Source organism: Nyctereutes procyonoides, unplaced genomic scaffold, assembly GCF_905146905.1.
Source record: "Nyctereutes procyonoides isolate TBG_1078 unplaced genomic scaffold, NYPRO_anot_genome, whole genome shotgun sequence".
Classification (NCBI taxonomy): Eukaryota; Metazoa; Chordata; class Mammalia; order Carnivora; family Canidae; genus Nyctereutes; species Nyctereutes procyonoides.
Window position 1 is genome coordinate 37,795,529 of NW_026575125.1, and position 13,397 is coordinate 37,808,925.

At 43.3% G+C, this 13,397-nt stretch overlaps 1 protein-coding gene across 1 annotated transcript; it reads left to right on the forward strand.

The window, feature by feature from the left end:
- The first annotated feature begins 622 nt into the window (after nucleotides 1-622).
- LOC129517547 (40S ribosomal protein S19-like) lies at nucleotides 623-1,345 on the forward strand. The gene is made up of 2 exons (XM_055337433.1): nucleotides 623-702; nucleotides 1,006-1,345. Exons 1-2 carry the CDS (start codon nucleotides 623-625, stop codon nucleotides 1,343-1,345), a joined length of 420 nt encoding a protein of 139 aa, XP_055193408.1.
- Nucleotides 1,346-13,397: the final 12,052 nt, after the last annotated feature.

Here is a 13,397-nt window from a genome sequence, read left to right on the forward strand (position 1 = left end):
TTTTTAAAAATAAGAATACATTCAAGGGGGTGCCTGGCTGACTCAGAAAAGCACTCTGGATCTCGGGGTCCTAAGTTCAAGCCCCACATTGCATGTAGAGATTACTAAAACTAACTAACTAACTAACTAAATAAATAAATAAATAAATAAATGATTTTAAAAATAAATTCAGTAAATATTCACTGTGAAACGCTACACTCAGTACCATGAAATGTTAGAGAATGGGAATAAGAGGCACGGCGATGGTTTATAACGATGGCTAAATGTGGGAAAAAGGAAAGAGTGCCCGCCGTGTCACAGATTGTTAGCATCAATTATTTCACGGAGCCCTTACAAGTCCACTGTGAAACAAACATCACTGTGTTCTTTTTCGTGATGAGAAAACCAAAGCTTAAAGACACATGTTACTGCATCTGAGTATTGCTTCGAGTAAAGCAGCAGAACCAGAATCTCAGCCCATATCTGCCTGGTTCCAAAGCCTGTCTGTTCCATGAAGCCCATGAGGAACTTAAACCAGTGAGGGTGTTCAAATCTTAGCATAAAAGTCTATCTTTATGCCACCAAGTTTTAGAAGTGTGATAAAATGGCCCTTTCCCCTGGTGGGCAGCATGGAGGCCGCATAATGTCTGGAATTACTGCAAAAGATGTGAACCAGCAGGAGTTCGTCAGAGCTCTGGCAGCCTTCCTCAGCAAGTCTGGGAAGCTGAGGGATGCCTAGGTGGCTCAGTCGGTCATGAGTTTGCCTTTGGCTCAGGTCATGATTCCAGGGTCCTGGGATGGAGCCCCCATCAGGCTCTGCCTTAGCAGGGAATCTCCTTCTCCTTCTGCCTCCTCCCCACCCCCACCCCCACCCCACTCCACCCCTCCCACTGCTCATGATTGTGTGCTCTCGTGCTTGCTCGCTCACTGTCTCTATCCTTCTCTCTCTCTCTCTCTCTCTCTCTCTCTCTCTCTCTCTCTCTCATAAATGAATACAATCTTTGGGGAAAAATAAATGTCTGGGAGTCTGGAAATCCCTGAATGGGTGGACATTGTCAAGCTGGCCAAGCATAAAGAACTCGCTTCCTATGACAAGAACTGGCTGTACACACAAGCTGCTTCCACAGCACAGCATCTGTACTTCCGGGGTGGTGCTGGGGTCACCTCCGTGACCAAGATCTACAGGGGACGTCAGAGAAATGGGGTCATGTCCAGCCACTTTAGCGGAGGCTCTAAGAGCGTGGCCTGCAGAGTTCTCCAAGCCCTGGAGGGGTTGATAATGGTGGGAAAGGACCAGGATGAGGTCCGCAATCTTACATCTGAGGGACATAGAGAGGTCTGGATAGAATCACTGGACAGGTGGTAACTGCCAACAAGAAGCATTAGAACAAATGCTAGGTTAATAAATTGCCTCATTTGTTTAAAAAAAAAGTAAAATAAAACGTACTAACAGATTTCTAAAACAATCCAAATCATGTGGGTACATCACTGGGGGGGAAAAAAAGGCATACCAGACACCTTCTCTCAAAATTTTCAGCTACTCCTTGATGGAAAGGTAGGATTGTGAAAGAGTTGTGGAAAGCCAGTCCTTCTTCCTCCCCAACATCTTAGACCTTTTGTCACATCTGCCAGGAAAAAATAGGACTTCGGCATTACCACAAGATAGAGCACGCTAACAAGAAGCACATATACTTAATTGTGTGGGACTCAATTGTGTGGCAATTTGCTGCATGAATTGAATCTTTCAGGTTCCCTGAATCTTGTCGTACACCTAATACTAAAATAAGTAAATATATGATTTCCATGGGAAAGCAGGGGTAGGTTTGGGTCTTGTCATGTCAAATACAATTTTAGGTTAAGTACAAATTTGAGGACAATAAGGTATTAAATCCATAGGAGGTTTTTGCCTCTAGTGAGGCATGGACTCCCTAGGGGATACTATTTATCATTCAAACACAGAAAGGGCAAAAGCAATTTTTTCCAAGCTTTTTTAATATCATGAAGGTGGCACAGCCTTATGAAAATCAAACTATTTGAAATGCAGAGTTTCCAGCAATTCCACAACCTGGAAAGGTTGATTCTTTATTCTCTATGAATTATTGCTGGTTTCCTTGCTCTCTCTGTGTCACAAGATAAAGTCAGACTGTTGGAAGGACACGAAGGAGCCCTCTCTCATGAATATTCATATGTAAGAACCCCTCATCCACAGCAACCCATCATAGTGGATCATTGTATTAGTTACCTAGGGCTGAATAACAACTCATCCCAAACCTTGATGGCCTAAAACAACAAATATTTAAAAGTTTCTGTGGGTCAAAAATTTGAGAGTGGCCTGGTGGGTAGTTCTGATTCAGTGAATGCCCTGAGGTCATAATCAAGATGTTGGCCAGGGATACAATCACCCTACACTCAAAGGGAAGGAAAGCCTGTGGCTGGAGGATCCAATTCCAAGCTCACTCATGCAGCTGTTGGCCAAAGGCCTCAGTTCCTACCATATGGGTCATACCAGAGGGTGGCTTGAGTGTCCTCACAACATGGCAGCTGGTTTACCCAAGAGGCCATGATCCAAGACAGTGAGAAGCAAAGAGGAAACCACAGTGCCATTATGACTTAGTCTTGGAAGTTAGCATCACTTCTGCCACGCTATTCATTAGAAGTGAATCTCTAAGTCGAGCCCACACTCAAGAAGAGGAAATCCAACTCCACACTCTGAAAGGAGCACCAAAGAATTTGTGGACCTATTTTAAAACCACCATTAACTACCTGAAGCAAAAACAAGTGTGCTTCCCTGTGAAGCAGAGGAAGTTCTTATTAAATATTAGTGGTGTTCTCTTGTGATTCTCAGTGAAGAGTAGGGAGTTGCTTGGTAAGAAAACAAAATAATGGGGATGCCTGGGTGGTTCAGTGGTTGAGTGTCTGCCTTTGGCTCAGGGTGTGATCCCGGGGTCCTGGGATTGAGTCCCATGTCAGGCTCCCCACAGGGAGACTACTTCTCCTTCTGCATGTGTCTCTGCCTCTCTCTCTGTATCTCTCATGAATAAATAAACAAAAAAAAGAAAGAAAACAAAATAATGGTGACTTACTCTATCATGTGGGAAATCATTTTGATGCAATCATGGCCATCATCACTATCAGGCAAGGTATCCCCAAATCCCAGAGGTTACAGAACAGAAAGTTTCACAAAGCAAATTATGATACAAATAATTAATACAGAATTTATTGAATCAGTTTAAAATACAGTGAGGAACAAGAGAGAAGATATGGGGTAGCTTAATACACTTAGAAGAGGATACAAGCAGGGTGGAAGGGCCATACACTTAAATCCTTAGAATGATCTCCTTTTCTCTTCTCTCCCTCTCTCCCTCAATATTTCTCTCTCTCTCCCCTACATCAGCCTTCCCCCACTGATGGCATAGTTATAAACTATGTACTGTGGTCTCTTAGCCCACAACTTGAAGATTCCTGAGACCAATGGTATACACTTGCTCAGCTGGAGAGACACAGGTACAAGCACCCCTGGACATGGATACAGCTTGTCAATAAGCCTGCTCAACAGCTATGAGATTCATTTGTTTTTCTTGGGAAGAACACATGTGAAGCCACCATTTTACCCTATCGGACGTCTGTTACCAATGGGTGGCCAATTTAGAGGTGACGTAACTGTCAACCAGAGGTAACGTGATCATGCTTCGGTCTTGATCTTTCCATCATCACCCTCTATTCATAAGAACAGTCTTGTCTGTTCCATTATAAAATCCATTTATTCTATCTTTCTTTTAAAAATATTTTATTCATTTATTTGAGAGAGACAGAGTGAGCACAAGCAGTGGGGCAGAGAGAAAGAGGGAGAAGCAGGCTCTCTGCAGAGCAGGGAACCTGATGCAGGGCTAGAGCCCAGGACCCTAAGATCATGACCTGAGCTGAAGGCAGACACTTAACCGACTGAGCCACTCAGGTGCCCCCATGTATTCTATCTTTTAACATCTTTTAGAAGACTTACTACCTAAATTTAAAACCTCTTGCATATTCTGCTTCTTTCACATGATCACTCATTATCTATACTTAACACATCCTATGAATTTTGCCTATATCCTATGAGTTTGTAGCTTACTATTTATGCCTAACACTTATGACTTTCATCTATCCCAATTAATTTATTTTCTACAGCAGAACTCAATCACTGAAATAGAGTACAAATATGAATGATAGCAGTTGTATTATTCTCCAATAATAACCCCAAGCCCCACATTTTCCACTGTCTCAAAAAGCAGACAGCCAGGGCAGCCCAGGTGGCTCAGAGGTTTAGCGCCGCCTTCAGTCCAGGTTGTGATCCTGGAGACCCGGGATCAAGTCCCACGTTGGGCTCCCTGCATGGAGCCTGCTTCTGTCTCTGCCTCTCTCTCTCTCTCTCTGTCTCTCTCTCTCTCTTGCTCTCGCTCTGTGTCTCTCATGAATAAATAAAAAAAATTTTTTTAAAGGCAGACAGTCCTTTATTAACTGGGGGAATCTTTTTTTTTAATTTTTTTTTAATTTTTTGTTTATTTATGGCAGTCACACACAGAGAGAGAGAGGCAGAGACACAGGCAGAGGAAGAAGCAGGCTCCATGCACCGGGAGCCCGACGTGGGATTTGATCCGGGTCTCCAGGATCGCGCCCTGGGCCAAAGGCAGGCGCTAAACCGCTGCGCCACCCAGGGATCCCTAACTGGGGGAATCTTTTTTTCCCCACTATGGATTTGGATTGTGTGATTTCTTTTTTTTAAGATTTTATTTATTTATTCATGAGAGACACTCAGAGAGAGGCAGAGACATAGGCAGAGGGAGAAGCAGGCTCCCTGCAGGGAGCTCGATGCAGGAATCGATCCCAGGACCCTGTGATCACCACCTGAGCCAAAGGCAGGCACTCAATCACTGAGCCACCCAGACGTCCCTGGATTGTATGATTTCTAAAAGAAGTTAATGCACTTAGGAGAGGCACTTAGGTCGGAGCTGTTATGGCTGACAGCTCTCTTGGACAACAGGAGGTCTGTAACCTATTCACATACCCTAGCCGCACTACTGCCTGCTGACCAACCAGTGACAAACATCAAGGTCTGCCCAGAAAAATGCAGGATACTTTGTATGATTTCAGGAACCAGACAGGATCCCTTCGCATCATACAGGGTGAGTTCTCTGGAAACAGATGCTGTGACAGAGCTTAGGGTGCAAGATGCTTATTAGCAACCAACATGTTTGAAAGAAAGGCAGAACAGAAGAAGAAGCTGAGCTAGAGAGGAGGCCCGATACAGCCTAGTCCAATCCAAAGGGAATCTCTGAAGATAGAATTGCCCAGCAAGGAGCACCTGGCTGGCTCAGTCATAGAACATGCAACTTTTGAACTCGGGGTTGTGAGTTCAAGCCCCGTATTCCAAAGAGAGACTACCTAAAAAGAAAACCTACCCAAAAAAGCTGTCTGCCAGAGTTGTCTCCCATCTGGCCAAAACAGCAGGCCTTTTAGACCATTGTCTCCCTCAGCCATTGGATGTGGGCTGCCCCGGAAGGACATGACCCCCTACAAGGCTGCTCTCTGCACATCAGGCAGACCCTGGAAGCTCTGAGAGCTGGAGGCTGCCTGCTGATTGCACTCCTCACCCCTGGGTAGCAAATCTTTCCTTGGAGAAGGATCTGGGTGGTACATCTCTGTGTTGAATATGGAGACAGATCTTTCCCCATGAAATGGGATGTGGTCTTCTTGACAAGGAGGAGAGAGGATTCAGACAGATCCCAAACAAAGGGTACTTGGGAAGCAGAGGCCAAACCTAAGGGTAGAAAAGCCAAGTGGCAGTGAGGGGAAGCTGGTGAAGGGTGGCCTGTTTTCCAAGGGAAGACCAAGGTCTCTGGGTACATCTCTCAGGAAATGGAAAGTCAAATGAAGCGAGAACTTTAATTTCTATCTCTGCTCTCTGTTCCTCTTTTCTTTTTTTAAAGATTTTATTTATTTATTCATGAGAGATACAGAGAGAGAGAGAGGCAGAGACATAGGCAGAGGGAGAAGCAGGCTCCCTGCAGGGAGCCCAATGTGGGACAATGGGATCACATGCTGAGCCAAAGGCAGATGCTTAACTACTGAGCCACCCAGGTGTCCCCTCTGTTCCTCTTTTCTGAAACTGCTTTATCCCTTTAGGGACAGGGGAGCCAGCGAATATCCCTCATATCTCCAAGAGAGGAAACAGCGGTGATTTCTGGCCCTGGAAATCTTCCCATACCTAAGCCAGATGCCACAGGCAGCACTAAGCTTCTCGAAAATATGTTTTGGAGAAAACATGCAAAAAATAAGACCAAGCCTTCTGGTTATATTTACAAATAAGCAGATGATCCCTCTTCAGAAAGGGAGAGATCCCAGCAGATCCTGGTTTACTTAACAAACTTCCCACCCCATGGAGTAAAGTAGCTTTTTCTGAAATGTTTGCCAAGGAACCAGAATATAATCCAAACTTAAGTTCTAAATTTTCAGTTCAGTCAGAGATTCCTATCCATGGTGAGTGGATTAGTTAGGAAACAGTAGCAAATAAACCCTGACCTCTCAGAAGCCTAACACAACAAAAGATTATTCCTCACTCAAATGAGAAGATCTGTAACACTCAGTGGGAGACTATGCTACACATGTAAGTGACCCATGGCATAGGAGCCCCACCATCTTGAAGCTATACCATTCAGAAAATACATCTTCCACTCAGTTCCACATGCGACTCATTATCTGGAATCCAGTCACCTAACTGAAACCTAAACACAATGGAATTTCGGGAGTGTAGCCTCCCTGTGTATCCAGATACTGAAAAATGAAAGGGGATATGGTGAGCACATAGCATGACCTCTGACTCAATGAGAACAGCTGGCTGTCGGGTTCTGCACAAGAGCCTGGCAAACTGTCAAACCCACTGGTCAGGCACTCTTACTTTTATCTGGATTAAATAATCTCAGACATGGAACTACATACTGACAACACAGAATAACTGCTTTTGGAAAGAAGACATTAAATTATACTTTTGAGACAAACTGGTACCCAGGGACTACTGCCTTAGCTTACCTATAAACCTTGAAATTGCTGAGGTATAAAAATGTTGAGCACAACTCAAAATCTCTGTTAATATGTTCAGGCTGAAATAATATTTTAGAAATAGTCTTAACAATTTCAAGAAAACCAGAATCAACAGAGGACTGGTGGTCTGTCAAAATACCAAGAAGCAAGATAATCATTTCCCCAGAAGACAAGGTAGCTCCTTGTAGTTTCTGTGAATTATCTCCTTTAAAACTATGGATAAATAGAATGTTTCCAGAACATTCATGTTATCTGAACACATGGATAAACACAGTATCTGAATATCTTTTATTCTCTCAGTTCAGTAAGACCATGATAAAAAGTTGAATCACTGCGCTGTACTCTTGAAAGTAATATAACACTGTGTGTCAACTATACTCAAAAAAAATATTTTTAGGGCAGCCCGGGTGGCTCAGAGGTTTAGCACCACCTTCAGCCGAGGGCCTGATCCTGGAGACCCGGGATCGAGTCCCACATCAGGCTCCCTGCATGGAGGCTGCTTCTCCCTCTGCCTGCGCCTCTGCCTGTGTGTGTGTGTGTGTGTGTGTGTGTGTGTGTGTGTCTCCCATGAATAAATAAAATCTTAAAAATATATTTTTTTAAGATTTTATTTAGGGATGCCTGGGTGGCTCAGTGGCTGAGCATCTACCTTTGGCTCTGGTCATGATCCTAGGGTCCTGGGATCAAGTCCCGCATCAGGCTCCCCACACAGAGCCTGCTTCTCCCTCTGCGTATCTCTCTGCCTCTCTCTCTGTGTCTCTCATGAATAAATGAATGAAATCCTTTTTTAAAAAAGATTTTATTTATTTATTTTATCAGAGAGAGAACACATGAGCATGAATGGGGAGGAGGGCAAAGAGAGAGAGAATTTCAAGTAGACTCCACACTAACCATGGAGCCCAACTCAGGGCTCAATCCCACGACCCACGAGATCATGACCTGAGCCAAAACCAGCATTGGACACTCAACCGATTGAGCCACCCAGGTGCCCTGAAAAAAAAAAAAAAAAATATAAATAAATAAAACCATAATAGACAGCCACCAGCAGGTTTCATCACTAAAACAAGTAGATGATTTACTTTCATTCTGCAAATATTCTAGGGCTTGAACACCTGCAACTTGCTATAGTGAGAGATTTTGCTTAGTGGTAGCCATAGCAACCAATTATATTCTGGCAAGACTAGTTTTCTGCCAACTATGCAATAAAAAATTCTTTAACAACTTATACAATATTCCCTTTTTGCTTTAAAAAAATCCTGACTTTTGCTCCCTTAGTGGGACACTATATAGGTTACTACCCAAATCTCTGTACCTCGAATTGCAATTCTTTGATCCCAAATAAACATTCTTGATAAATTATTGCCTCCTGACAACTTTAGATTGACAAGTTCATGCACTCATGAACCTTACATTGTACAGAAGGATATAGGTAATTAAATAAATGGCTGTATCAAATCGTGTGCATGCCATTACTGAAAAAAAATTAAAGAAATACACGGCAGGGAGACCTAAACTAGAAAAGACAATCAAGGAAGGCTTCTTGAAGGACGTGATGTTTCAGCCTGGTAAAAGATGCTGTAGATCAAGATAATAAAGGAGAAGGGGCAGTTATGGTGGGGGGGAAAAGGACAATTTTATTCTAGACCTCTTCAGTGAACTTCTAGGGCCTACACATAAGTGATAACATTTTGGTGACAATCGGATGACTCTTGTCTGGAGAGCACATAGAAAGATCTGAACTTGGGAGTCTTCACCCTGTGTTTGGTAAAGGAAGCCAGAGGAGAAAATGAGCTCATGCACTCAGAGGACACATAGTAAGAATAAAGGATGCCAAGAGCAATCTCATGAAAGATAAGAAACAGCTAGAAACAGGTAGAAGAAAAGGAGTCAGAAAGAGAGCTGCCAGAAAAGCAGGAAGAAATCCAAGAGTGTGGTGCCCCAGAAGCAAAAGGGAGACAGGCAAGAATGACTGCTGTTGAAAGCCACAGAAAATGAGAGAACAAGGAAATGGGAAAGAACTGAATAAGCAAGAGGTGAAGCAGGACAAGACTAAAAGAGATTTTTTTTTTTTTTTGCTATTGCTTTGGTCGACACAAAATGAACAAACCTCTTAGAATCTCTAAAACTAACAGTTTTATTGGAGCCTAAGTTAGGCTGCCCAGGAAGCATGCTGCTCCAGAGATGGAACAGTTACAGGCTTACATGCTTTTTTTCATCTCGTAAAAGCTCGGGAGACTATAGATTGACATACGGGCAGGACTCAGAGGAGTTTTTAACATCATGGAATGCGGAGAGTAGGGGCATTGATGGATATCTCAAGGACAAGATGGTTTTCCTTAGGCTATTCAGTCACAAAGCTGGTGCGCAAGGTATGCGTGGTGGGCCATATATCAGGCTTTTGGTTTAAACAAATTTTATGTACAGTCATGCTGACTTAGAAGGAAATCTATGGGCCACCTGGGTGGCTCAGTGGGTTAAGCGTCTGCAGGCAGGGGTCCTGGGACCTCATCAGGCTCCGGGGGGGGGGGGGGGGGGGGGGGCGGGGGGGAGCCTCATCAGGCTCAGCGGGGAATCTGCTTCTCCCTCTCCCTCTGCCCCTCCTCCTACTCCTGCTTTCTTTCTCTCTCTCTCATATAAATGAGTAAAATCTTTAAAAAAGAAAAAGAAGGAAATCTAAAATGGCTTCCCTCCTATCTCAGGCCATCAGGAGTTTTTTTTTCCGCATTCATTCTTTAACAGGAGAACCTCTTGCCTCACTCTTTGACGGGAGAAATTTTGATGGAGAGCATTAAAAAGAAAGAGTTAAAAATACTGGGGAGGGAATGCAGAAATGGAGAGGAAGAGAATAAAAATACCCAGAAATAATAGTAATTTAAAAAGAAACAAGCCCAACCTGGACCGATTTAAAAAAAAAAAAAGTCATTTGCCTCCCAAGACAGCAAACCAAGACTGTATTTCAGCTTTAACCTCTCCCAAGAATGACACCTTGTGACAGTGGATCTGAAATTCCCGGATCAGCACTAGGGAGGTATAATCTGCTGGTTAAAACCCAGTTTCCTTAAAAAAAAAAAAAAAAAAAAACCAACTGTTTCCTGCCCCATCCCACCCCCACCCCCCAAAAGCAGCCGCCCAGGACTGAAACAATCCTTTCTTTTCTTTTGCTAATAACTTCCTTGTCTCGCCCTCCTGCCTATAAAAACCTTCCATTCTGTACAACTCCTCAGAGGATATTTCCACTTGTAGGATGGGATGCTGCCAGAGTCCTGAACAGTTTAATAAAGCCAAGTCAATCTCCCAGGTTTATTCGGTTGAGTTTTATTGTTCCACAATACTAAAGGAGATAGGATCCAGGCTACAGGTTCTACTAGAACAAGAAGGAAGGAGGGGTGCCTGGCTGGCTCAGATGGGAGAGCGTGTAACTCCTGATCTTGGAGTTGTGAGTTTGAGCGCCACATGGGGCATAAAGATTACTTAAAAATGAAAACTTAAAAGAAAGAAAGAACCACAGGTGCCTGGGTGGCTCAGTTGCCTAAGCATCTGCCTTTGGCTCAAGGCATGATCTCAGGGTCCTGGGATCGAGCCCCCTCCCCGCAATCAGGTTCTCTGCTCAGCGGGGAATCTTCTTCTCCCTCTCTCTGAAATAAATAAATAAGATATTTTAAGAGAAAAAAAAAGAACGAACGAACTGGAAGGAATGAGAAGACTGGAGGAATGCTGATAAAGATTTGTAGATTTAATCACAGGGAGTTGACAGGACTTGTTACCTCAGTCCAGGCCTCACAAGATTAAAAACAAGAAATTTGAAAGTGTGGACTCTGGGGAAAGTTCACTGACTGTAAAAGTAACAGTGAACCTTAGGGGATGCCTGGCTGGCTCAGTCTGAGGAGTGTGCAATCCTTGATCTCAAAGTGTGAGTTCGAGTCCAACCTTGGGTGTAGAGATTACTTAAAAATAAATAAACTTTTTAAAAAGAATATTTGTTTATTTATTCATTAAAGACACACAGAGAGGGGCAAAGACATAGGCAGAGGGAAAAGTAGACTCCTCACTGAGCTGCACTCAATCCCAGGACCCTGGGATCACACCCTGAGCCAAAGGCAGATGCTCAACCACTGAGCCACCCAGGCATTCTAAATAAATAAGTTTTTTAAAGAAAGTAACAGTAGATCTTAGAGGATCTTCAATTGATTTATTTAACAAACATTCACCTAGTACTAGAGTAGCTTTTATGAGGATACGTCAGTGAAAAACATACTGCCTTAATCTTATGAACAAATGAAAAAAAAAAAAAGAGCTTCTCCCCTCTTCAGTAAATGGTAGCTCTACTGTTCCACCATTGATCTAGTTGCTCCTAGGAGAAACCAGGAGCCAACCTGAACTCCTGCCTTTCCCTCAGCTAGCCTCTGCCTCCTGCCTCCCCTCTGCGTGCACATATGCACCTGTGCACCTGTGCACGTAGACACACGAATACGCACACGCACACCACAGCCAACTCACTGGGAAGGGCTGTCAATTCTAATTCCAAAACAAGTCTGGAATGTGCTATTTCCAACTCCACTGGCTCAACCTTGATCCCAGCCATTAGCACTTTCCACATGCACTTCAGCCATAGCCTCTGTTAAAGAATTTATTTTTTTTTAAGATTTTATTTATTTATTCCTGAGAGACACACAGAGAGAGGCAGAGACACAGGCAGAGGGAGAAGCAGGCTCCATGTAGGAAGCCCAATATGGGACTCGATCCAGGGGCTCCAGGATCACGCCCTGAGCCAAAGGCAGCCGCTCAACCATTGAGCCACCCAGACATTCCTCAGTTAAAGAATTTTTAAAAAAAATCAACTGAGTAAATGTTAAAGGACTTATTGGCTTTATCCAGCTATTCATGAATCAGGCGGCATCCAGTCTAGATAACAGAAAGTTCTAAAGAACTATACAGGCAAGAGATTTTGCAAGCAGAAGGAGCAGGAACAAGGAAATTATACTAGGCAAAAGTCAGACTGGTTATTGAAAGACTACTTTCCTTACAGGGGATGGTAGGGATTTATCAAGCTGATTACCTAACTCATGTTGGTCAGGCAATTCCTGGTTAACTGGTTTAAGATTCCATCTCGGGGACAGGAAAAACTCTCCGTTTCAGTTTGGTGACACAGGGTTTAAGAGTGAGCAACTCCATTCCTGCTGTGTAGTCTTTAACATCCCCTAACTTGTCTTCTCTTCATATGCGTTCCTAGCTCTTTCCATCCACTCTCCACACAGGGACTAGAACATAGATTACATCACTTTTATGACCCTACATACAATCTTGTAATCGCTTCCAACTGCTCAGAAAATAAAATCCAAAATCCTCACCATGCCCTGAAAGACTCAACATAACTCTTCTGTTCACCTTTCCAAATTCATCTTAGTACATTTTTCCCTTCTCCACATGGGCCCCGTCTAAGTTTCTAGAATATGCTAAACTCTATATCAACTCTGAGCCTCTGAGCTTCCTGTTCCTCTGCATAGAGCATATTTCCCCTGGCTTTTTGCCTGACTGCCTCTTATTTAATTTCTATCTGACTCCTGAAAAACACGTTTGTGCGACTCCATCAACAGTGTCTCACTTTGGGGCCACTGGGTGGCTCAGTGGTTGAGCATTGCTTTCAGCTCAGGGCATGATCCCGGGGTCCTGGGATGGCTCAGGGTGTGATCCTGGGGTCCTAGGATTGAGTCCGGAACCAGAATCCCTGCAGGGAGCCTGCTTCTCCCTCTGCTTGTGTCTCTGCCTCTCTCTCTGTGTATCTCATTAATAAATGAGTAAAATCTTAAAAAAAAAAATGTCTCACTTTACTCCTTAGGGGCACCTGACTGGTAGAGTATGCAACTCTTGATCTGGGGATTGTGAGTTTGAGCCCCATGTTGGGTGTAGAGATGACTTAAACATTTTTTAAAGATTTAGGAGTGCCTAGCTGGCTCAGTAGGAGGAGCATGCAACTCTTGATCTCAGGGTCGTGAGTTTGAGCCCCATGTGGGATGTAAAGATTATTTAAATAAATAAAACTTTAAAAAAATAAAATTGAAAAATAAATTTAACTGTCTCACTTTAATCCCTCTCTTCATTTTAAAGATTCCTATCCTAAACCCTAGGACAATCTGTAGTACTTTCATGTGTTTACTTTTGTTGTCTGTCTTCCCCATGTACATTCCATGAGGGCAAGGACTATATGTGTCTTGTCCTCAGTTCTTAGAACAGTGGCTGGAATACAGCAAGTACTAAAAAAATGTAGCTTGAATAAATGAATTGATGAAAAACAATTAGCCAATGAACAGAGCAGAGTCAAAATGGACTGAATTACGTAAAAG

What these genes read in the sequence shown, in the direction of transcription:
- LOC129517547 (XM_055337433.1), top strand. Translation starts at nt 623, where the DNA reads ATGTCTGGAATTACTGCAAAAGATGTGAACCAGCAGGAGTTCGTCAGA. An exon ending in TTCCTCAGCAAGTCTGGGAA is followed by an intron (nt 703 to 1,005) that starts GCTGAGGGATGC and finishes AATGTCTGGGAG; the next exon opens with TCTGGAAATCCCTGAATGGG.